The sequence below is a fragment of the Coffea arabica genome, chromosome 10e (genome assembly GCF_036785885.1).
Source record: "Coffea arabica cultivar ET-39 chromosome 10e, Coffea Arabica ET-39 HiFi, whole genome shotgun sequence".
NCBI lineage: Eukaryota > Viridiplantae > Streptophyta > Magnoliopsida > Gentianales > Rubiaceae > Coffea > Coffea arabica.
Genome location: NC_092328.1, coordinates 2,057,691 through 2,083,269, shown reverse-complemented (window position 1 = coordinate 2,083,269; position 25,579 = coordinate 2,057,691). Strand labels below are relative to the sequence as shown.

At 38.9% G+C, this 25,579-nt stretch overlaps 3 protein-coding genes and 1 long non-coding RNA gene across 9 annotated transcripts; 2 read left to right on the top strand and 2 right to left on the bottom strand.

Annotated features, from left to right (window-relative positions):
- Positions 1 to 678: 678 nt before the first annotated feature.
- On the bottom strand, positions 679 to 3,268 carry LOC113712054 (CBS domain-containing protein CBSX3, mitochondrial). 4 transcript variants are annotated; one of them, XM_027235335.2, is made up of 7 exons: positions 3,147 to 3,268; positions 2,985 to 3,061; positions 1,950 to 2,244; positions 1,762 to 1,843; positions 1,608 to 1,681; positions 1,453 to 1,513; positions 679 to 1,268 (listed from the first exon to the last, which is right to left on the bottom strand). In XM_027235335.2, exons 3-7 carry the CDS (start codon positions 2,235 to 2,237, stop codon positions 1,126 to 1,128), a joined length of 648 nt encoding a protein of 215 aa, XP_027091136.1. In that variant the 5' UTR covers positions 2,238 to 2,244; positions 2,985 to 3,061; positions 3,147 to 3,268; the 3' UTR covers positions 679 to 1,125. The 4 variants fall into 4 exon arrangements, with proteins under 4 accessions (XP_027091136.1, XP_027091135.1, XP_027091134.1 ...); XM_027235334.2 differs by lacking the exons at positions 2,985 to 3,061; positions 3,147 to 3,268 and adding an exon at positions 2,453 to 2,576; XM_027235333.2 differs by lacking the exons at positions 2,985 to 3,061; positions 3,147 to 3,268 and having other exon boundaries at positions 679 to 1,284; positions 1,950 to 2,449.
- Positions 3,055 to 5,684, top strand: LOC113711080 (uncharacterized). Its single transcript, XM_027234221.2, has one exon. The coding sequence runs from the start codon at positions 3,269 to 3,271 to the stop codon at positions 5,441 to 5,443; it is 2,175 nt and encodes a 724-aa protein (XP_027090022.1). The 5' UTR covers positions 3,055 to 3,268; the 3' UTR covers positions 5,444 to 5,684.
- A 69-nt stretch (positions 5,685 to 5,753) lies between these two features.
- Positions 5,754 to 8,917, bottom strand: LOC113711081 (tubby-like F-box protein 5). 2 transcript variants are annotated; one of them, XM_027234224.2, is made up of 6 exons: positions 8,429 to 8,917; positions 7,880 to 7,959; positions 7,344 to 7,717; positions 7,092 to 7,179; positions 6,714 to 6,846; positions 5,754 to 6,639 (listed from the first exon to the last, which is right to left on the bottom strand). In XM_027234224.2, the coding sequence occupies exons 3-6, from the start codon at positions 7,698 to 7,700 to the stop codon at positions 5,973 to 5,975; spliced, it is 1,245 nt and encodes a 414-aa protein (XP_027090025.1). In that variant the 5' UTR covers positions 7,701 to 7,717; positions 7,880 to 7,959; positions 8,429 to 8,917; the 3' UTR covers positions 5,754 to 5,972. The 2 variants fall into 2 exon arrangements, with proteins under 2 accessions (XP_027090025.1, XP_027090023.1); XM_027234222.2 differs by having other exon boundaries at positions 7,344 to 7,721; positions 8,429 to 8,916.
- A 3,893-nt stretch (positions 8,918 to 12,810) lies between these two features.
- Positions 12,811 to 22,045, top strand: LOC113712551 (uncharacterized). Of its 2 annotated transcripts, XR_011822047.1 has the most exons (4): positions 12,811 to 13,670; positions 14,018 to 14,100; positions 14,179 to 14,414; positions 15,541 to 22,045. It is a non-coding gene; the product is annotated as an uncharacterized lncRNA (long non-coding RNA). The 2 variants fall into 2 exon arrangements; XR_011822046.1 differs by lacking the exon at positions 12,811 to 13,670 and having other exon boundaries at positions 13,741 to 14,100.
- The last annotated feature ends 3,534 nt before the right edge of the window (positions 22,046 to 25,579 follow it).

The window sequence follows — 25,579 nt, the reverse complement described above, 5'->3', positions numbered from 1 at the left end:
GGGCCAGCCCGAGCTCGGCTCGTTCGGCTCGACAGAAAGCCCGATGAGCCCGATCATTTAGTGAGCCGGTCTGAGCTTGAGCCTAAAAATTAGGCCCGAATTAAATGTGAGCCGAGCTTGGGCCTTATTAGGCTCAAATCCGATATAGGCCCGACCCTTTAATTACCTATATATATAATATTTATATTTTGATATTATGTATATTTATATATCCAAATATATTTTTACTAAATACTAAATATATATATAAATTACAAAACACAAAAATACATCTAAAGATTCTTTCATGAGATTTCTTGAGAGCCAATATTAGTAATGCATAACTAAATCTCTAATTTTTCTTATTGGTTGAGTAAATTTTTGTATTGGCATATTATTGGTTGATTTTTTTTTGGTCTACAAACACAAAAATCATCAAGCATATTTGGATTTAAATCACAAGATTATAAAAAAAAGTTTCAACTTTTAAAGATGTATTGGCTTTTGATCGCATGTTTTATTACTATTTTTCATGCATTTTAAATGGATTAAATATAAATATTGTTGAATAAATTTTTGGTTTATATACTTTTTAAGAACTATTATTTGTTCATGTTTAGTTTTAATATTATAGTCTTGTAAATGTTAACTTAGTTTTACAACTTAATAGTTATAGTAATTATATTAAGAAAATTAAGGAGTAATAAGTGAGCTTGGGCTAAACCCGATTAAGGCTCACAACCCGAATATTATATGAGCTGAGTATGAGCTTCACATTTACGAATCCGAAACTCATAGCCCGAAGCCCGAAAATGTTTCAAATTAAATGAGCTGAACTTGAACTCATCAAAGCCCGGCTCATTAGGCCCGATTGACAGGCCTTTAGAAAGGTTCAGGCAGATATGAGAGTAGCAAGCCATCTATTGTAATTTGTAACGGTCAAGGGATTTGCAAACGACGAGAAATCATCACTACAGGTCATTGTAGTGACTATCAAATTACACAAACATGAAGATTATCTTCTTATTTTCTCTGCCATTGTTGATCTTTGGTCCACGATTGAGATAAACCGACGATAAAATTAGCCATTGGAAGTCCCTGCTGATTTCAGGAGTCCCTGCTGCTTGCTTCACCTGTACACAATGGCTAATAGTATTCACCCCTAATGAATTCATTCAGCCGCTTCATATCTCCACTTTGCTGCTCCACCACTGCTCGAACAACATCTACAATGGATATCATTCCCGCGATCTTTCCATCTATGACAGGGACATGTCGTATGTGGTTTTCTGGAACGCATCAAAACTGTTATCCATAAATTTTTTGCAGTCTGGGAAAAGCATGCAGGAATGCTGCTAGTGTGGAATGATTTTTGTTTTCTGAATCATTCTTCAAGCATTAAGGAGATATTATATTTTAGTATCATTTGATGTGTTACATGCATATAACTGAATCAATCAGTAGAATAGTTACCGGTCATGAGTTGCATCGCGTGGAGGATGTTTGTATCAGACGTCACTGTTACTAAATTATCCTGTTGAAAGGATGGAGATTTTCGACCACATATGGAAAAGAAATGGTTAAAGGTATCTAGAAGATTTTAGTATTGAGGACAAGGAAGCATTCACCTGATCAGTCATGATCTCCCCGACTCTTGTGTATTTAGATGACCTATCCTGCACAACTACCTTTCGCAAGTAATCTGTTTGCCATTTACTTCCACATTAGCAGATGTATTACTTGCAAGAAATTTGTAATACTAGTCAGCAAAGATTCCATTACCCCTCTCCGTAAGAATGCCAGCGATGAGTTGTTGCTGTCCTGGTTTGAGAACCACCAAAGATCCAATATTATTTTGTGCCATCTGCAAGATTATTGCTTTTCTCTGTTAATAATCACTTAATTTACCATTACGAGTATAGAAATAGATTATTTATGCGCAATGATGCTTCAGTTTTGGCGGAACAGACTTGCTTCACAGCATCATATACTGTGTCGTCGGCGCGACAGCTGAGCCAAGATCCAGCCTTTTCGCCTCCCTTTGTCATTAGTACTTCTGCTACTGTTACATTCTCCAACCCTTTGTGTTGCATGGGTGAAGACTCCTCCGCTGGCCTTGTGCCCTCTTCAACTGTCAGATAAGAGCTGATGGAACCAAGTCGCAAGAGATTGTTTTTCATTGCAGTTGAACTCCTCAAAAGTGAATGCCCTAATAGCTTTTCTTGGTAAGATCTAATGGCTTGTAGGAAACCTTGCATGTTGATTCTGCCACAAAAAGAGTTCATAGAATGCTAAGAAATGAGAGACGCTGCTGGATATATTAATATTCTTGCTACTTATTGCAAGATGCTCTATAAACTTCAGTGGATGGGTGTATACAAATGATGATGAATGTGCAAATTTCATACGTTTTATCATAGGTGTGGCTGATGCAGGCATGCCAAGTCTAAGGCAAGCAACAAATAGAACATACCTTGTCGTGCAGGAGCAATCTGCATGAGCAACAAAGCTGGTCCTATTTGAGAATATGATGAAGCCGTTACATGGGGTATGCCTCTTTGTTCTTTGCTTGAGCAACAAATGTTAAGGAAGGCTACGTTTGTTCAATTTTTGTTTTGACGCCCCATGCTACTTTGCTTCTTATTGTTGCCAAAGGTAAAAAGTCACCCCCTGTGTTTTCTGTCTCCTCTTTTGGTTTGATTGTTTCTTCTGTCCAAAATCTCCCTTTCTTTTTGTATCTTTTAAGCTTTACCTCATAGTTTAATAAAGAAAGGAATAGATCAATGTCTTTTTTTTTTTAAAAAAAAAAAAAAAATTTCTTTATTCTTTTTAATAAATCAAGTATTAATAAACCTTGGCATACTATCAACACAAAAAGTCCCCACATGTTTCACATGTATGTGGCGCAAACTGTTGGGTTTGGGTTTGGCCAAGAACGAGAGAAGAATATGCTAATCTACTCTCTAGAGGAAGAGGAAAAACAAAAAAACAGTGTAAGATCTCACCACAAAGTTGTAAAGACATGCCGTGATGAATTCCCAAGAGTGAGTTCATTGGCCTACTGAAAAAGATGCTAGCTGATCTGCCAAGGAAAATCAGTTTAAGGAAATCAGACAAGGCAGGCAAAGAAGGAAACAATGACAAGTAAGCAGACCAAATGTACTTACAAACTTTCCAAAGAATCATATGAGAAGCTATATATGTTGCATTTCGCTCCTTATGCCAGGCAACCAACTCTTAGGGCTCAAAATTCAGTTATTTACTTCATAGGTCACTCCTTTAAACCTCTATGGCAGACCAAAGACCAGCATTCCGCTTTCGTCTTCCCTGGTTACCAGCTGCACCACCCCCACGTCCAACATTTCCCCCCAGGCCACCGGCCCAGCCTACTCCTGCTACGACCCCGTCCCAAACAATGCCACAAACAACTGCAACCCCAGCCCCTCCCCAGCCCTCCGTCACTGCCACCCCTCCCCCAACCATGCCACAAACAGCTGCAACAACCGAAGCCCCTCCCCAGCCCTCCGTCACCATCACCCCTCCCCCAACCACGCCACAAACAGCTGCAACAACTGAAGCCCCTCCCCAGCCCTCCATCTCTACCACCGCTCCCCCTGCAATGCCTCAAACAGCTGAAACCCAAATCCCTTCCCAGCCGAGCACCACTACAACCCCTGCTCCCACTACTCAAACGGCTGAAAGAGCAACAGTTACCCAGCCTACGATAACTACAAGACCTACCCAGACACCCACTCCACAGGCACCTGAAAGGCCACCATACAGGCCTCCAGCCGTAGCCCCAGCACAGGGCCCTCATCTTCAATCTCAGACATCCAGAACTGAATCGCAGCCTTCATCACCATCTCCTGCCATCACTCAACCCAGAGTCCCTTCTCAGCCAGCGTCTCTGTCTCGTGTAGACACTCAATCGCGAGCTCCTTCCCAGCCCTCGGCTCCACCTCATGCAGCCCCTCAACAAGAAGCTGTATCTCTACCCTCATCTCCATCTCGCAGATCAACCGAGCTCCCATCAACACCCCAAACAGCCACACAGCCCAGGTCCCCTTCATTAGCCCCTATCCAGGCAGGCCAGACATCTCCACCTCCTCCTCCATCTAGCACAACTGCTCAACGGCAACCCACAACAGCAGCTGCCACCCAGCTTGCTTCTCCACTGAAAACAGAGCAAAGCCCAACTCAGAAGAACTCTCAATCTTCTGCCAGTTCCACTGAAGGTTTTTCTCCCTCTGATAAACAAGAACCAAAATCAGCAGTATCCGAATCACTTCCTCTTGAATTTCAGCCAAAGACAGCAGTCCCTGCAGATAACATTCATGACTCTCAAGATCGAGCCCCAATTAAAACCATTGTTCAACCCAATGAGATGACACAGCGGCCTTTAAAAGAATCAGGGAAAATAGCAGCAGACGTGTTCACTACTACTAAAGGTCCAGAAACACCTGTTGTAACACAGAAATCAACTTCTTCGACTGTCAATGGTGAACCTGAATCATTCTCTAAAGATATGAAACCAGAGGAACCCAAAGAGGTGAAGGAAGTCATGCAAGACATTAAAGACAAGGCACATGACAGAGCCAGGCATATAGGAAGTGACCTTAAGGTGGAACAGGGGCAGACAGTGCAGACTAAAGACCTATCTACCATTCCATTTCAGTCAGAACAAGCACAGAAGACTATTGCCAGAAAGGAGATGACAGCAACATCTGCTTCTAATGGCAAAGAAAACAAAATACCAACCGCCCATCCAAGAAACAAAACCATGTTGGCTGACAGTCAACAGAAACAAAGTAACTCCAGTGGAGACCATAGGTCCCTGCACAAAGAGATCAGAGACGACATTTCAAAGCTTGTTAATAAGATGGCTATTGGGGATTCCAAGCACTCCATAGATGACAGGCCAGTGAGTGTAATCACTCTTGCTGGTGAAAATAGGGGAGCATCAATGCATGTAGGCTTTGACACATCAAAGAAAGAAGGGTCAATCCACATTCGCAGAGGCTATAAGATCAAACCTGATGACAGTACCGAAGCAACAACTGATGGAGAGGAGAGTTTCAACAGACAATCTGACAACTCAAATGCCAAAGAAGATCAAGCATCAGAGGCATATGTGAACAGCAATGCACAGGGTATCAACAACTCAATTTTATTCAACACATCCATAACGGAAGGAAATCCTGGTGTCCACCTGATTCACTCGCATTGTCCAACAGAATTAAAGAAGCTGTCTCAAAAACCAGAGCTCATTGAGACACGAAAGGCTGAATTCAACATGACCCCCTCCCAAAAACTTACTCAAGAGCCTACAGTCAGAAGAAGATGTCTCAGAGGCCTGTTTCTGGAGTCAAGTGATTCTGACTTGGATGCTGCGAAGCCTCGACGTCATGGTTGTCGTGTTGGCTGCAAGGAGAAGAGTAAAGAGAACAACATTGATGCTCACTGAGCAAGCAATATCCTGAACACCATACTAGCATGCTAATACATATGAAATAAATGTGCATACATCACATATTCACAACAAAATCCTCATAGTATCTGTGAAGACATTCTTTAAATCGAACAAAAGTAAATAGTAGTAAGGATGTCATAGGTTCCAGAATGATATGGTTTTACCTGCATTATGTTGTTGAATTCATTATAAACAAGGATATTCTGTGGTAGTAAAATTACATATAAATCTCCAATCCCAAAAGGACTCAGTTAAAGCTACTAGCCAATCTTTCCTTATCTAAAGTTAGATCCTACTTGCAACATTAAAAATGTAAGACTCCAATAACTTTGAAAACATTACAGACTTCTGGGAAATAAAATCACGATAACTTACACTTTTGAGGATCAGATACATTTGAAAACTGAACATAAATGTTTGGATTTTCACACATAATCATCCTATCTAAAGACGAAGCTCAAACAGGCTTCCTTTGGTATATTTACACACAAAAACTAACTTTGGAAAAAGCAAGATGGTACAACTACTCGCATGCTGGTTTAGTGTCAAAGCTGCTTAAACAGATTGCGAAGGCCTGGAAGGCAGAGAGGGGGTATCGATAGTCCATTGTAAAGATATCCTTTCCAATCTTTCCAAATTGTAGGATCACCTTATCTTGTTCTTCAACTGGAATAATCTCAGATGGATTCATGGCTGCCACCAGCTGAAAGTTCTTGACAGAGGCCACAGTAACACGCCCTTTGAAATTTAGGCACCAGCATTGCAATTGCTCATGCCATCTAGGCGCCTTGTTTCTCAAGACCAGTGGATTCTTAGTGCTCTGAATTGATTCTGGGGGCAGAGGGAGTTTAATGAAAGTTGATTCTTGAGTACTCCCTTTTACAAATGAACAAGAAGAGGATTCTCCATCCAGGCAATTCCTAAATGCTTCTGGAGCTGGAGTAGCACCCCCTTCTTGAAGTGTAGAGGCAGGAATTGAATGCATGGTGCAATGCATTCTTCTTGGCCCTCTTGTGCGAAGAACATTCAGCTCATAGCATATAGAAGCTGTACTGTAGTTTCCAAGAGGTAACCTTGGCAGGACCTTCTTTGAAGGGATCCTTACATGTGATTGGCCACTTGAAGAGACTGGAGAGTTGCATGCAGGATAAGAGTCGTACACAATAAACTTGGTGCCAAGGAAATTGGACCTATTAAAGGAAACTAATTAGTTGCATGAGAAAAATCAAGGATGACCCAGAAAAGAAAATTTTAAAAAACCAACCTCAACTTTCCAACGTAATAATCATTAGCTCGAGAATAATCATCAGCAGAATAGGATATCACAAAATCAGTCTTTGTGGCTCTTCTAATCTTTTTAGCCGCTAACAACAGTTTACTAGCATTTCCTGAAAGTGCTGTTATAACATCGAAATAACCAGCTCATGTAGTAAATAGATGGAGGCATGCTGTAAGTATCTGATTTATCAGTTCTAAGAAAAATAAATAAAGCCCAATAAAAATCGGGTTATGGATAAATCCTTCAAATGTGGAAGACAGTTAATTCCACAATAAAGCAAAAAGTAAGGAGGACAAATCATATAAAATTCCTTAAATTAAGAAGAATAATAGTAATTGTTAAGGCGAGGATAGCATCATTTACCAGGACTCAATCCAAGATACAAGCGAAATGTCGAAGTTCCTCTTTCTCTTCTGATAAAGCATTGGATTGGATAATCCCTTGGCCCAGGCTAATAGAAGTACAAAAGGTAGCACCCAGAAGAAAAAAGAAACTGTTAGTTATCCTTGCCCTTGGACATTCAGGATGGTACTTCAATCTTGCTATGTGCTAGAAACTAATACACCTGACAGACCTCCGAAGACAAATAAAAGAATTTTGATGCTGACGGATTACCTGCTTCAGTGACATGGGAAAGGTGAGCAAGCCACATTGCTCAGGGGTCCTAACAACTTCCTTAGTTACTTCTCTCCAGGACCGGCAAACAGCAGCACAAACAACCACATCCCTTCTGGCAGGCCATGAGGTCTCACTGGACTCAACTCTGCGAATGATATCAAAAAGCAACTCGATAGGCAAATTCGCCCACCGACTTTGTTGAACAACTGCAAATACGGATGGTTGTGGACTTTCAGGAGCTATATGTGATCTCCCGCAGCCTAGGACAGACTTCTTCTCCCCTTGCTTCCTCCAATTAGTCTCTCTGCCACTGCTTATTCCCCTAAGCTCTCTAAAAATGGACTTCAACGACATTCTCCAAACACTCTTATCTTTCTTCACACAAACAAATTTCACAAAATCCAATTCAAAATCAGTAAAAGTCAATCACGCATCCCAAAATTTATAACAAAAGCAGCAAGACATCACCAATCAGAAATAATGAAAAGAAAACCACGATTCTTTTGATGGTAGCTTTTTCAGCCTTTCTTTACCTGAAGATGAGTCTGAAAGTTCAGATTTTCAACGAACAGAATTTAGGGCCTGCACCAAATACCACATTCCACACTGCAACCTGCGAAAACAGCCAAGCGTAACACTCAAGTTCCAAGTTTTTTCCAGTTAACACCGTGACCAGTAGTGTTCATTAAACTCAGAAACCTAGCAACTTCTGCAAGCGTGCTTGTAAGATAAGAAACAGTGTACTTAAATCAAGAAAAGGAACTATTCAAACTTTAAAAAAAAATCCTTATTGCTTGCGAATCAAAAGGGTAGTTGATATAATGCCGTGCAAATAACAAATGGAATCACAAAATTTTCGCATCCCAGTTGTGATTGCCACTTCAAAATCCTTTCTTTTGCTCCAAAATTTTCTCAACAGCCCAACAAAACCAGTCATATTAGAAATCTTACTCAGTCAATGCAGAGACAGAACGAGATAAAGATCCAACTTTTTCACATTCAGACAATAATAATTAGCACATACCCTGACATAGTAAACTATACATTAAAAAGATAAGAAAACGCAGATGCCAAGGGCTTACTCTACTTAAAGATAAAACCCATTCACGTTTCGATGTCTCCCACACACAAAGCACAACCCAGCTTCTGATTTCTACGATACCCGTCGTCCCCGATGTTTGCAAAAAAGAATATACGTAAAGGAGAATATTATATAGTACTTCAAAGTAAATATTGAAGTATGACTATTTCTGGGAGAAAACAAAAGCCAACAACAAATTGGCAAATGCCAAACGAGTACTCTCTCGAAAGGGTGTGCTTATTATGTGAATTGTTTATACTTTATAGAAATCACATTTTTTTTTAGACTTGAGAGTAACCACCATCACCACAGCATACGGCGGAAAGAACCACCGCGAACCACTACCAAAAACGTCTTGTTAAAGGTCATTTGAGCATGGAGAGACGGATACGTGTTCTTCATGTAATCGTGGGATTGGCGGGGGCTGTGCTGGGTTTGTGGTTGGGTGGGGTGCGGGGTGGTGGTCGGCCTTTTTTACTAGGAACGTCCGTTAAATTAACGCTGGAGGGTGGGTTCGGTGAGGGAGTTTTATCACTTTTATGGGCTACGTGGAATTGGTTGGGTCTGGGGGTCGGGGCCCAGTACCATACATCTTGATTAGTTCGTCCTTTCGGGATTTGCACCCGCCACCTGCACCGTGGCCCCCCTGCATTAAGCACTGTAGATCGTATTCAATACTGCTTGATTATTTGGAGTGGTTGATTATGGATCAAAGGGATTTCACCGTGCCAAGCTTTAGTGGATCTCAATAGCTTAATTAATCCACACACTTTGTAGTAATCTAATCGAGCTAGAAGGGGTTTTAAACATTGAAGAACACAATATAAATATTTTTTTTTTCGTTTCAACTTAATACAAATCATTGGCAATGAGAAAATTTGATTGGAGAATTAAGTAGCTTAATTGACATTTCAATTACCTGCTTATAGATTTCAATTCCTTATAAATACACTTTTTGTCGTTGAGCAAATTCTTAATCAACATTTACTTATTAGTATTTAAAGCCAGGAACAAGAAATGGAATATCTAAAAGCATATATTCGACACTACTGTTTAAACGTAAAATCGATATCATCTTACAGTAATATTCACTCACTTAATAGTTAATTTTCTAGATTAGTGTTCACATAATGGTAGTATGGTTATAGTGCTAGCACTCACTACTCAATGTTGAAACTGTTTGATATGATTCAATCACACACTCTATTCTATATTAGAAATAAATAATATCTTTCAAACTCCAATTTGGAACATGAGTTGATCGACTGTCTTTGAGTGGAGTGAAGCTGAAAAGCACTAGTGAATTGGCCAAGTTTGTTTACCTTGCTGCCCTACCTGTATATGGAAAAGTTTTTTGTTTTAGGTTTTAAGTGTTTGGCAACGTAGGAGGAGCTGAGGAAAAGTTCATTGCATCGACATTATCAAAAAAATTTGCAATTACGTTTATGGTAATGCAACCAAAAACATACTTCTCGTGCATGCATCAAAATGTTTCTCTTTTGTTTTTCCTTCTTGCCCTCATAACCTCCTCCGTCTCCAATGAACTTCAATCCACTTTCACTCTTTTTTCCGCTGATAAAAAGCAAAAAAGATAGATAGCCTTTTTCGAGGATCACCATCTTCGATGTACTCTCAATTTTTTTTTTTTTTTTGTCGATACAGGGGTGTCCGAATCAATCCTTACGGAGTCCGATTAATCCCCTACGGCCCGGACCCGGCGCTCCAACCAGACCTGAACACGTTAAGTGCGCGGAGAAATTCAGCGGAGCGGAGACTCGAACTTGTGACCTCAAGATTCACTGGCGAAAAGCGCTGCCGCTGGACCATTCACGCGGAGGCTCGACGTACTCTCAATTGAAAATGTCTTTTCTGTTTTTCAGCCCCTTTAATTACAAGTCTATACTTTTAGCAGTAAACGCCTAGGCCTAGCTAGCAACATATAGTTAAAATTTCCCTTCGCCTTAGAGACATATGTATGTATATATATATATATCTTCCCGTACAGAGTTAAAACCAGCTCAAGTCCCGGACAACGTTAACCAAACAAATTGCGGGCAGGTCTCTCCGGACAGGCGACTTTGTGCTGTGAGATACGCTGTCAATTTGAGTCGAAGGCGCACGTGCGTGCATCTCTCCATCCATTTCACTATTGCTGCCTTCCAATCTCAATCGACCCCTTTTGCATTTAAGTTTAGATGATAACGATGCCTGTAGGGCTGTGGGTTTTATACAGGGGAAAATTAATGGGCTGCAGGTTTTATAAATGGTCCTTCATTTAAAAGGGAAAAAGAAATATTGATTGAGTGTTCATGATATGTGCGTCCTTCGTAAATTGATGATGGCTGTAAATTCAGTAGAGAAATGAAATTAATGATATCAATCCAGCTGTTGCGAGGACCATCAACTAAAACTTGGACCATTTAATTGATCAACAGACTGTGATAGCACATCATTTGAGTAGTTCATATGAGTTTCCATCAATGAAGTCTACAGACAGGAATTTTAATGTGTTACCCGGAGAAATGAAGAATATTAGGCAACTGATTGGCTCTTGGATATATATATGTATATAGTTAGTGATTCCAATAATTTGTAATGGATATTATCAATGAGAGCCAACCCTAGTTGCAAAACAAGTTGAGATCGTGAAACAAAAAAAATAAGGAGCCGGGCCAAGTTTTATTTATCCAAATCCATTGTGGGGTGGGGGAGCAAAAAGAAGAGGATCCCAAGAAAATGGAAAAGAAAAGAGATTTTGCCATGAGTGATTGAAAAGTTCTGTATATATCACCTAGTGGTAATGAAATCATGGCATTGTGCTAACATCAATTAGACCAGTCGGTAAGGACAGAGCATTTTCGAACAAAAGGTCTTGGATGTGCAAGAAATCCCCCGTGTCTCTGATTCCGGAAGTAGGTTTAGACTCCAATGGTGTGATCGGAGTGATTCTATCCAAACTTCCGGAAAAAAAAAAGAGAGAAATGACCATGGCTTCATTCAAGTGCACCACCACGAGTAGTCGGATGATTGGATTAGATGATAAGATGTGAGAAATTGTAAGTAGGAACTTAACCTTTCGCTTACAAATTATTAAATAAAAAAAAAAAAAAAAAGGTGTGCACTACGGGGAGAAAACCAAAGTGATAACCCCGTGGAACCCCAAAATTATTTGATTCCTCGCTTCATCTATCTTGTGGTTCGTTACGCCCGGCCATCCGATTGCTGCTGTTGAAGATATTGTCGAACTGGAACGTGCGGACAAGTGACTTCCAGACGAGAAAATTTAAAGGATGGTGACATGAACTTGACGGGGCATCTTCGACTCTGTATGAGGTTAGGAGCTATGCCCCAAGAGGAAACAGCTTGAAAAGTGTTTTATCAATAGCAGAATTTAGACCACAATTAGGGGGAGTTATGAGCGAGCAACGACATGTACCAAATTGCAGTCCCTACTTCCAGAAGTGCATCATCACGTCTTCTACAGAAGCCTTCCCAGCTAAGGCCGACATTTCAGACAGAATTGATATGTGGTGGAGTGACTACTTGTAAATATTAAGTGCTAAGTGATCCGAATTCAAAGCCAATGTAGATGGCCTAAATTTTCTCTCTGGTAATTTTGATGCTTAAATATTTATGTGTAGCACTAGAGCATTGAATATTAATGGGGAAAGGTATCAACTGCTTGTGCCGGAGAGGATTTTCATATTGGTTTCTTTTGCCGTTCATCTATACCATTCAATCCCCTCATTTTTTTTTTTCACAAAAATCAAAAGGAACCAAAAAAAAAAAAAAAAAAAAAAAAAAAAAAAAAGCTTTCGGGGAAGAGTTTCAAGGGTCGAAGCATTTACTCTAACACAGTTACAAGCTAGCGTGTAGTTGGCAAAATTGTAAGGAAATTTAGGATGATCACCCTTCTCAAGTTGAACCCAAAAAAAAGAAGAAAAAACAAAAGTTGCGTTCTAGATTTCTGTCCTGGCTTCCATCTTCTTTGAAATATGCACAAACAAACAAGTTACGGGTACTAAGTACCAGCTAACTCGAGTGGTTCTCGAGCTGTCCTGTGCAAAGGTAAGAAGAAGAACGGAACTTCATCCTGTCCGAGTTTTCTTCACAGAGTTAGCTTGCTTCTTATATATCTTGCAGAAAATGCGAAATGAAAAACAAGAAATCGCCATTGTTAACAGATGAAGATTACGACTCTAGGTAGGAAAAAGATCCATGATATCTGCTGATCTCCCCTCTTGTTGAGACAGAAGAAAGAAAAGTAGCATAAGCTGAGAAAGAAAGAGGAGAGTGACAAGTTTCTTGGAAAAAAATGGTAGAACTGGAAAATACTACAAGTATTAGAAACAAGAAGGAGTCAATGAGAGCTACCCATGATCATTGACGTGGCCACGCGGTAAACAAAGCCCAAGCCCAGAAAATGTGCATAGTCCTATCCATGAATTGATGAGTTCCCAATCCAATCGCCACTGTCGCTGCAGATCCATGAACTTGGCCAGTTCATTGTTCTCTCACTCCGGAAAGATCCATTTTTTTTTTGGTTTATTGACTCAATGTCAAGGGAACCTACCTTTATTTTCCCGCAATGGTATGGTTGCAAGCCACAAGTACTCAAACTTGCTTGCTTCAATCGTATATACCAAAACATGGCATGATGACATCAACCTTTTGTCCTTTTGAAAGAAGAAGGACTATTTCCCATTTCTGACACCATATATATACGGAATGGCTGTATGGAGAACATTGTCGATCCTGGTTCAATGAACCAGAGTCTTTTTCTGCAAAATGCCCTTGAAAAGTTCTTCAGTTATAAATAATTCACCTGCGTAGCTAGTAGTGCTAGTACAAACAAACACGTATTCATGATCTTTCGTTCAGGAATAAAAACGGTGCTTCTTGTTTACACTCCTGTTTTCATCTTCCTTTCAACATTTTTATCCTTTCTCTGTAATGGGACTTCGACGGCCAGCATTGTTATGAACGTCGACCAGTCCGGAAAAGGAGATCACCACAGAATACAAGATGCCATTGATGCTGAACCGTTCAATAATTCCCACCATGTTTATATACTGGTCAACGCTGGAACCTACAAAGAAAAAATTGCTGTGCCGCCAAACAAAGCCTTCATAACTCTGAGTGGCATCAAACCTGGTACAACCATAATAACATGTATACAACGCTTATGGGGACATATTTGGTTTTCCAACTGTAACCCTTCTTGCTTCTGATTTTATTGGCAGGTAACTAACCATTCAGGTACCAGTTTTCTTCATAAATTTCATATGCAGTTTTTTTTTTTTTTTCCTTTTTCCCGTTATTAATTAATGACGGTTTAAAATGAAACTCATTGCGAGTTCAAGCAGAAATAATGGTAGTAATTTACATGAATATAAGAGGTGAACCTTTGCGAACTTATTAAAGAAAAGGAAAATTGAAGCTGAACCTCTTAAAACTGTGACACTCATGATTTTTTCACATGATTCTTTTGCTAGAATAGAACACTCATGGCCCGGGAGCCAAAGCAGTTGCACTGAGGGCTTCGGCCGATAGGGTATCATTCTTCTCATGTAGAATTCTATCTCACCAGGATACACTGTTGGATGACACAGAAACTGCTACATCGAAGGGGACACTGATTTCAGATGTGGAATTGCAGCTTGAGTCTTCAAGGTACCATGACTGGAATGAGCACCAGGGACTGGATTTTTAGCGTTTGTCTAATGTCTACGACTAAATTTTGTTATGCAGAAATGTCATTTGCATTCAGTGTCTCAAGGAAATGGGGCAATAACTTCCCAACCTAGGCAGTCATCATCTCAGGAAACAGGCTTCATCTTTGTGGGTTGTAAAGTTAGCGGGGCAAAAAGTGCCCTACCGGGACGACCATGGGGTGATTACTCCAGGGTCGTATTCGCCCTCTGTTACATGTCAAACGTGATTATGCCTCAGGGATGAGATGATTGGGGCAGCTCTTCCAAACAAAGGTAATCTATATTGGAAATTTTCCAATATCTTATGCATTAGATTTTGGCTGCGGCCTTCTGGTAATCGATCAATCCTACTATACTTAAATTGGAAACTAATGTGGTTGATCCGCTGAAGGGAACACATGCTGATTAAATGAACAAGCGTCTAACTACGCCTAATCTTGGGCTCCAGGACGGTGTTCTACGGGGAGTACAAGTGCTATGGACCAGGTGCAAGGTCCTCCAAGAGGGTGCAATGGTCCTATGGCCTGACAACGCAAGAAGTCACACCTTATTTGGGTTGGGGGGTTGTAGGTGGACCAAGTTGGATCCTATCTGCTAATTTTGCCCGCATTAAGAGAATTTCTACAATGACCTCCAACAATTTTCATGGGGGTTGAGACTAGGGATGGCAACGGGTGCGGGTGCCTATTGGGGCGGGAGAGTACCCATTTGTAAAAAAAAAAAAAAAGAAAAAAAAAGATATATATATATATATATATGTGCATAATTATATATATAATTATAGTATTAATTATATTACTAATTATGCATATTTATAAATAAAAATTATTAATTATTTATACTAAATTTATTAATACATTTATATTAAATTCCTAACTACACTTAATACAATAACATTTTTTCTAAAAAAATACAATAATAATTTAGTGATTGTATTTGTATCAAAAGTAAAAACTTGATTATTTTAGTTATATTTGTTTTATCGTATTAGATTGTATTCAAATAACTTTTGTTTAATTATTTTTATGAGTTTCAATTGTGAAGTTTCAATGAATAATAATTTGGTAATAAATTGATATTTTAGTACTTGATTATTTTCTCAAATTTAATTATAATGAACTTATATAATAAATTTTTTTTAATCCCACAAATGCCTGGCTGGGGAGACGGGGCGGGGCGGGGCGGGGCGGGGCGGGGCGGGGCGAGGGGTGGGGGAGCGATCCCCAGCCCTACCCCCACCCCATTGCCACCCCTAGTTGAGACTGTGAGAAGAATGGTAGTGGTTAGTGATAGGTTGCAATTTTATCATTTATTTTATAATTAATTTCCCCTATTACCTGACCTGATGTGAATTAATTGCTAGATTCTACTCACTTTTAGTATTTGGCATATATTTCAGGGAGTAGAACGAAAATACCATAATAAGTGCCAGTTTGACACTTATCAGGAAAGAGTCCAAATAGCAGGCAATCAAGGGCATTCTTGGAACAAGGAGGTGCAAGACCTTTTTGGTAATTTTGACCGAAGACAGCAACTAGAAAAAGGAAAAAGAAAGCAAACCTCAAGGTCTTCTTTTCTCTGGTGCGGCGGACGCCGCTCAGGAGAGGAAGCACTTAGATAGGAAATATGGGAATTGCAGAGGAAGAGCACTGACTCTCTTCTTAGTCTTTTCGTCTTGTAGCTAGCTTGACTTTTTGACTATTGCTTTTCATCCTTAGTTGTTTTCTTCTCGTTTGACTAGACAATTAGGAAGAATTGGATCAATTGCTGTATCTCGCTTTTCTCATCGATTGAAGCGACTTGAACTCTCCCAATATCAGTGATAATGGCCGCAGCTCTGGCTTCAATTTTTTGCGGGTTTTGTTCATCAAATATGAACTAACTTTTCCCTTCTAGTCAAGGAGCAATGAAGGCTTTGATTCGCCTAAAAATTGTGAGATCGATTTAATTTAATCTTTTCCTTTTATTTATTGGTATTTGCTTATTCCCTGGTTACAGTGCTTATGATTGCTTAATTAATTGATTGTCTTGGATCCGGATAATTAGTTAATTTGATAATCTATTATCAATTGGGACGTTAAATCCGTAATTGTTTAACTGTCTCAAAATAGTGATAACTGGCATGATTGGGTTTGTGTCAGGGGAATACGCGGGCTAACCTAAAATAACCCTGGTAGTGCGTTATTTGATTAGAATAGGGCTCCTCTAATACGTAAGGCAATTGGGGAATTAAATTCTACGGGCGTACCTAGGATTATTTCTCAATTAGAGCAGTGATTAACGGACGTACCTTGATCACCGACACAGTAAGGAGGGGTTGACTGCCATCGCTTGTTTGGCAGTTATAACCTATTTATTAGTAAATAATTGGAATTGCCTTTGCTTATCGATGATCAATTAGGTGAACCATTGCTGAAGTTATTCCTTGGCTAGATCCTTAATTATCACTCATTAGATTTTAGTAATTTGTTATTTAATTTTTAGTAGTTTCTTAGATTTTATTTGAATTTATTTGATTGTCACTGTCTGCACAAAAACACCCCCTTGTCACTATGAACTTGAAAAGAAACAATTACTCCCAGTCCCTGTGGATTCGACCCTGCTCACCACTATCTACAGAAATTATTTTTAGTTTGAGCAGGTATTTATTATTGCACAGGCTAACAACCTGTCAATTTTTGGCGCCGTTGCCGGGGACTGGCGCTAGTTATTTGTTTCTTTTTAAATTCATCTTGTTTACATTTTTTTTATTTAGTTTATGGCTTCTTACACTCCGTATTTTGGTGATATACTGGATTTTATTTCCGGGGAAGGCAATGAGGCTAGTTTTTTTGTGAGGTCTGCATATGCAGAGGCACTAAACTCTGTTAGAGAAAGAATGGCTGCTGCAACCTGTGAAATTTGTTATGCCAGGGATCATTCAACCGGTATGTGCCCCGAATATCAAGACTACCTGAGTGACTATCTCAAAAAAAAATTTGGAGATTCTTCACCTCGATCTCAAACGTGGTATGACCCTTATTCAAACCGATATGATCAAGGATGGTGGGATAACTCTAACGTTAATTATGAAGAGGGGCCAATGAGTTTTCAGCTGCAAGAGTCTCAACAATCGTCATTCATGTCAGACTTGCCCTCACAGACCATCAATGACTCTAAGAAAGGTGAGAGTGCAATTATCCTGACAAGTGATATGGAACTGCAAGAGTCTCAAGAAAGAGGATCCAAAGATACAGTTGAAAAGGAAGTTGAAGCGGAAGACATGGGACTCCAACATCAAATTATTCAAGTGAATGAATCCAGTGAACAATTTCCAAATGCGGTGACATCTTCTCCACTCCTTAATCAATATTTTCCTAATTCATCTTCTTCAATTCCTGTTACTGAAATTGATTTTATTATACCAGAAAATTTGAAATTTCATGACAGGAATAAGTTAAGAGTGGCAATGGAAAAATATCTTGAACCAATGAATGCGTGTGATGGAGGAGTGAGTGGAGAATGCAAATCATTGTTGACTTGTTTAGCGCCATTTACTAGTCCATGGAAGCCCGTAACTCGTGTGCCCAAGAATTACTCCATCTATGAGGGTTACCAGGATCACGTTGAAGATGAAGCATTGAAGCGAGTCACAAGATTTTATCCTCCATGAGCAAAACATGATAATGTCTAGCCAAAGACATTAAAGAAAGGCGCTCATTGGGAGGCAACCCAATTTCTTTTAGTTGTTTGTTTGATTTTATTTGTTAGTTTAAATCTGTCTTCCTTGAATTTGACTGATTTTGGGTGTTAATTTTCGTTTTTGCTGATTTGTAGGTGACCTTCAGTCATGACGCGCCCGCGTGGTGATGTGCAGGACGCTCACGATCAGGAATTTCTGCAACTTCTGGGAGCTCTCTTGACCTCTTGACGCGCCCGCGTCACGTTCGCGGGAAAGGTAAGCATTCTAAAAAAAAAAAAAAAAAAAAAAAATTTTCTTATTACTGTAGCTTTAATTTCCAAAATTCAAAAAAAAAATTTTAAAAAAAATTGATTTCCGCAGAGGAAAAAAAAAACCAAAAAAAAAAAAAAGAAGAAGAAAAATTTTTTCAACCGTAGCTAGGTTTCTCAATCTAAAAAAAAAAAACTCTTTCTTTTCTTTTCTTTCTTTTTCTTTCTTTTTTTTTCTTTCTTTCTTCTTCCTCCTTCTTCTTTTCTTCCTCCTCTGTTCCCTCTCTGTTGCCCGAATTCCCTTGCCCGCCGCCCACTCACGCCGCATCCCACATCACGCACGCCACCACCACCAGCTCCGCTACTCCTCCCTTCGATTTGCCGCCAGCCGTGTCCAGCAGCCGAGCGTCCAGCGCCGCCCACCTCCTTAAGGCCGCCACCTCGCGTCTCGCGCAATGGACCAGCCGGCCATCCACTTCGCACCTCGCCGACCCTCGATGCTTCCACTCCAGCTACGACCGCCGCATCTACCTCCTTTTCCCCCTGGCGTCCTCCACAGCTCCTCGGTCCGCCTCCAACCTCGCCGCTCCACCCAGCTCATCCGCCTCCAGCAGCACCAGAGGCAGCACCCACCTCGCGCCTCTTCCCAGCAGACGCCGCTGCTCGCTCTCGCCACTCGCCGCTGCCCCACCCCCCTGCAGCTCGTCGACGAAGTCCACCAGCCCACCACCAGCTCGTGAGCTCTCATCTCCGCCAGCTCCACCCTAGCTCGTTACCACCTGTCAATTGTTGGCAGGTGGAGGTATTGCGATTCCTGCCTCAATTTGTCTTATTCTGAACCCTAAATTGCGAAAATTTTGCACCTTTGCTTGGGCTTCTTGTTGGAAAACAGCGGGCAGTAATTTTGGGCATTTTCTGGTCTAATTTTGGGTAGAGTTGAGTTAAACTGCTGCGATATTTGGGGTACTTTGGGAGTTAGTTGACCATTGCTTCTGGCTTTAATTTCCGTTCATTTTTGGCGCTGTTTGGGTGTTCGAATCTATTTTGTGCACTGGATTGGTTATTTGCTTTAATTTCTCCCTATGCACTCACCAGTGGTACTGGTGATGGTAGTTGTTTAATATCTGATAATCCTGTGTTCTGGATTGCCTAATTAAGCGAGTTGTGCCTATTGGGCGTTTTTGGTTGAGTCGTTCCAGTCCACCCTGAGTTTGAGTTTCTTTATAGCTAATAGCAGGGGTGATTTAGGCATATTCTGGGGGTGCTTTTTGGACAGAATTGGGTTTAATTGCTGCCATAGTGGGGGTATTTTCTGTTATTTATTGAATTATTGGCCGCTTGATTATTTTTCCCTGTGACTCACCAGTGGTACTGGTTGATTAATTTTCCAGTTTAAGTTCTTGCGGTTGAGTTGCTGCCGTTGAATTTAATTCTTTCCTGTCTGTGCACTAGTGGTACTGGTTGCAGTGTTGCTTTCCATTTCTTAATCCTCTGTACTGGCCTGCCTATTTGATTCTTGAGTTTTGGTGCCTGAACTGTTCTCGAATTCTAACCATTGGTTGTTGCCATTGCCTGTTGCTTGGCCCAATTGCTAAGTTTTGATCGTTTGAGTTGTGCAATTTCTTGTCCAATTGGAGCCATTTGGACAGATTTTGGGTGGGCAAGTTTTGCCGCTCTCTGTTGATCTTTGGGAGGCATTTCTGACCGTATTCTACGTATTCAAATTGGTTGAATTCACTGCTTTGTTAAGGTTATTTTTGGTATCACTTGGGTTCTACTTGGCTGATTTCTGTCTTGCGTCCCTTGAAGTGCCTTTGGTTGGGTATTTTCTGCATTTGTTTGTTGAATTGGAAGGCTACTGTGCCACTTCCATTGCTTATTGCTGTTGGTGGCATCTAATTGACTTGCTGGGAGTATTTTACCTATTGATTTCAATTGCTAAATCTTTAGAGCATTTGTTGCGATTTTGGACTGCCTGCATTTGACCCAATTGGGGCCACCCGTGAGTATTGATTGAAATTGCTGTATTGTTGGGATATTTGTCTTGTCTCCGGGTGCCTGGGTTGTGCATTTTGTTGATTGGGTTGTCTACTAGGGAGGCACCGGTGGCTATTAAATTATTATTGCTTTGAATTTGCTGTTTACATTACCTGTGGGCAATTTTTGTCTCTTGTTGATTGAAATGACATTTGGAGAAAATGGTAAAACCCGAGCCCTCTTCTTCTGCGCCTCCCCCATCGATGGCCTCTGATGTAAGTCGCACCACTTGCGGGCTCAGATTCACAACGTAGATGAGCGAGTGACGAACATCACCCGCCAAGTGGCAAGGATATCTCAGAACTCGGCTTCCCTCCACTGTTCCCTCCTATCCCTTAGCTGTTCAACAGGGAAGTTTCATTGTTCTCTTCGCTTTCATTACTTTATTACCTCCATTGAGGACAATGTAGGATTTAGGTGTGGGGGGAGCAGTTATGGTGCTAGTGTCTTTCATTCATTTTTTTTTCTTTTTAGTGATTGGCTCGTAAGTGCATGCCAAGGTTTGATGTTGGATTATTACCTCTATTTCTACTATTGCCAATTTTAATAATAAAAGGGTATCAAGTTAATGTGGTTGAATCCAAAAACATCTCTTTGGTGAATATCGATGATTGTTTTACTCTTATAATTTTTGGTTAACTTTCCTAGGCATAGGGAATGATTATTGGCATTTTCATGTGAATTGGTCCGATTATTAACTTTAGTTCTCCATGTTTGAAAATGAGGCTAGCTGATGCAAGTTTTCTTTTGGTTCTTGTGTTATATTGAGTTTTTGTGATTTTTAGCTATGAATAAACTTGACTGTACTCCGCTATTAGTTACTACTGAGTAACCGGGGATCTGCACCTAAAAGTGTTGATTCTCGCGTCAAAAGGTAGTAATTGCTATGAGTACGTGGTCACGTGGCGATAGAAGCTGAGTAACCGGGCTCCTTCATATGGCCAATGTTGGAGTTCGCGTCAAAAGGCTCTAATGGCTAGCGACTAAGTCTTTTGTTACTATTCAAAAAAAAAAAAGAGAGAGAAAAGTAGAAAAAAATGTGAAAAAAAAGTGAAGGTTGTGTTAGTGTGTAATAAAAATCAGCTTGCCGAATTATGGATTTAATGTTGAGATTTTGGTTAATAGTTGGACCATTTGCTGATAAATGTTATGCGTTATTCCTTTTTCTTAGATTAGTTAACATGAAATTAGAGGAGTTTGTGGTTTAGAAGCTAACCGAGGTGATGTTTCTTGGACTTGACCATTGATGCTTGATTATTATTTTTCTTGGTATCTTGGCAATTTAGTGGATAGAGCAATGACCATTATCAAATTTTGGTGTCTGTGTACTTTTCTTATGCTTGAGGACAAGCATGGTTTAGGTGTGGGGGAAATTGATAGGTTGCAATTTTATCATTTATTTTATAATTAATTTCCCCTATTACCTGATCTGATGTGAATTAATTGCTAGATTCTACTCACTTTTAGTATTTGGCATATATTTCAGGGAGTAGAACGAAAATACCATAATAAGTGCCAGTTTGACACTTATCAGGAAAGAGTCCAAATAGCAGGCAATCAAGGGCATTCTTGGAACAAGGAGGTGCAAGACCTTTTTGGTAATTTTGACCGAAGACAGCAACTAGAAAAAGGAAAAAGAAAGCAAACCTCAAGGTCTTCTTTTCTCTGGTGCGGCGGACGCCGCTCAGGAGAGGAAGCACTTAGATAGGAAATATGGGAATTGCAGAGGAAGAGCACTGACTCTCTTCTTAGTCTTTTCGTCTTGTAGCTAGCTTGACTTTTTGACTATTGCTTTTCATCCTTAGTTGTTTTCTTCTCGTTTGACTAGACAATTAGGAAGAATTGGATCAATTGCTGTATCTCGCTTTTCTCATCGATTGAAGCGACTTGAACTCTCCCAATATCAGTGATAATGGCCGCAGCTCTGGCTTCAATTTTTTGCGGGTTTTGTTCATCAAATATGAACTAACTTTTCCCTTCTAGTCAAGGAGCAATGAAGGCTTTGATTCGCCTAAAAATTGTGAGATCGATTTAATTTAATCTTTTCCTTTTATTTATTGGTATTTGCTTATTCCCTGGTTACAGTGCTTATGATTGCTTAATTAATTGATTGTCTTGGATCCGGATAATTAGTTAATTTGATAATCTATTATCAATTGGGACGTTAAATCCGTAATTGTTTAACTGTCTCAAAATAGTGATAACTGGCATGATTGGGTTTGTGTCAGGGGAATACGCGGGCTAACCTAAAATAACCCTGGTAGTGCGTTATTTGATTAGAATAGGGCTCCTCTAATACGTAAGGCAATTGGGGAATTAAATTCTACGGGCGTACCTAGGATTATTTCTCAATTAGAGCAGTGATTAACGGACGTACCTTGATCACCGACACAGTAAGGAGGAGTTGACTGCCATCGCTTGTTTGGCAGTTATAACCTATTTATTAGTAAATAATTGGAATTGCCTTTGCTTATCGATGATCAATTAGGTGAACCATTGCTGAAGTTATTCCTTGGCTAGATCCTTAATTATCACTCATTAGATTTTAGTAATTTGTTATTTAATTTTTAGTAGTTTCTTAGATTTTATTTGAATTTATTTGATTGTCACTGTCTGCACAAAAACACCCCCTTGTCACTGTGAACTTGAAAAGAAACAATTACTCCCAATCCCTGTGGATTCGACCCTGCTCACCACTATCTACAGAAATTATTTTTAGTTTGAGCAGGTATTTATTATTGCACAGGCTAACAACCTGTCAGTTAGTAGCTAGCATCAGTGTGAAATACAATAGTATTAATAATTAACCGCCTTGATCACTAGCCATTAGGATGTGTTGCATGTACCAAGGTGTAGAAAATGTAGGATTACATTTTAGCAGTGTAATCGCACCACTAAGACCGCTTACTGTGTAAATACAAGTATCGGTGTCTCTAATCTCTATGGTCTATATGCTTTCCACTTCCTTTTTGAGGTCTTCTTATTACTGAATAGTAGCTGTTTGTCTAGATGTATTTGGTGATAAAAGAGCCTAGGGAAATTTAATTTGGAGTAAAAAGTTGAAAAAAAAATATTTTTAGAGCTTTACAATAAGGATTCTTTTTTATTAAGAGAAAATCATTCAAAACGTCCTTCATAATTCATCAAATGAATTTTTTCATCTTTTATTTTTAAAATAGTAACTTTACATTAGTTATAAAGTCAAATGGATAAAATTTGGTCCCAATCAAGGTTTTTTTTTTTTTTTTTTTTTTACTGTTTTTACCCTGAATCCATTATGTAATCCATACATAGTCATTTTTTAAGAAGCAAAAAAGTTAAATCCTATATGTAGTTAAACAAGTGATTCAATCGATATTCATTTCTATCGCTGAAAAGGTATGATCTAACTTGAATCATATTCATTTTTTTCCTAAAAAAGTAAGATTTTACTCTATCTATACTCAATTTTACCAAAGAAAAAGTAGATCTAATCTTTTTATACATAAGAAAAATGACTGCATTTGGGTCACGTTGTAATTTCAAACTAAAAGTTGGAATCAAATTTGCTAACTTAAATTTGTAAGGAATGTAAAACTAACATTTTAAAAATGGATGACGAAAATTTTTTTTGACAAAACGCTAGGGACATTTTAAATTTTTTTCCTTTTATTAATTAATCTTATATCTACTATGCACACAAAATCAAATTTAAATACATGATACATGTATAAAATTTAATATTTAAATTCAAATTAAGATTTGTTATCATACATTTAACCTTGTCAGTTGTAGTATATACACTTTCTACCTTCTCGTGTAGTTACACTGTAAACGGAGACACATTATAAAAAAGCCTTATAAGGATACAAAGGATCAATATAAAAAAAAAAAAAAAAAAGAGATCTTTTCAAGCTCTAAATTCACATTGAAAAAGTGACGGGCGAAAAAAGAATAATGCACTTCTAAAAATATGATATCTTTTCTCTTTTTTTTACTAGTATATATATATATATATATATATATATATATTCTGAGGTAATAATATGCCTTTCCTTTTCATCTTTTACTTTTTCCCGTCCCACAGCATCTAAAAGATGGCATCTGTGGGGTGCTTGAAGATGGGATAGGTCCTTGTCATTATTAAGGACTTCTGCATTAGGATTTTCAGCCAGTAACCCACTAATTATTGGTGCCTGGATGTAGGGTTGTAAATGAATTAAACTGTTTGCAAGCACTCGTGAGTAGGGTTGCTATCGAGTCGAGTCAAGCTCGAGTAGTGCACTATTCGAGCTTGACTCGAGGCAAAATAACTAAGCTCGAGCTCGTCAAGCTTTTAAAATTCGAGCTCGAGCTTAATTAAATGTAATTAATTCAAATCAAGTTCAATCGAGATTATTTGAGCTCAATCAAACCTAATCAAGCTCAAGTAATAAAAATTAATATTTTATATATAATTTTAAATAAAGGATATTATTGACATTTCACAATAATAAAAATTAAAATATATATTATAAAAAGCTCTATAGAACTCGTCGAACTCTCGAGTATTATATTTCCAAGATCGAATTCGACTCGACTCGCGAGCTCGAGCTGAGCTACTTGATTCAGCTCCAGCCCTACTCGTGAGTCATTCAATCAAAATTTAATTGGAGTTGGATCAATATCGAGTTTGAGTTGACCTCAAACTGACCAAGTCAAATTCAATATATATATATATATATATATATATATATATATATATATATATATATATATATATATATATATATATATATATATATATATATATTGTAAAATTACATATACATCTCTAATATTCATTATTTATTAAGGGAAATTTTTTATTTTTTTAAAAATAAATAATTTATTTTTTTCTTAAATTCAAATATGCTTGAACTTGAGTTTGACTCAATTCGAATTTAAAATCGAGTTCGAATTTAAATTTTACATTGAGAGTTTATTGAACTCGAGCTTCTGATAAAATTGAGTTAAAACTCTATTCAATTAAGTCAAAATTTGATTCGATTCGTCCCATTCGTGACCCTACCTGGACTTGAGCTTGTATTTGATGTCACAACGGATGCGTCTCTCGTTAGTGGAAGACAGTGGAACATGAGAATTCCTCTTAAGGCTTTGGCTGCGTATTTGATGTGGGAAATTTATTAATTTATTTATTTTTTTAAGTTAGACTTGGATATTTATTTAGCAAGATGCTAGGATGTCTTAATCTGGACAGCAACAGCCTTGGATCCAAATTTTCCTGAGCTTGGAAAAGATAAAAGATTACGTTGAAAAAGAAACAAATGCATAATTTTTTTCAGGCAGAGACAACTGCATAGCACGATTCCTCTTCATTGGCTTGTAGCCGTGTAGGCCGCTAACATGCCTCAGTCCAAATAGTTGCAGTGAGGTGAAGGATTAACGTGGAAGAGGTCATAGGTAAAAAGTTTTGAATTTAATTTTCTCACTTACAAAAAAAAAAAAAAGTG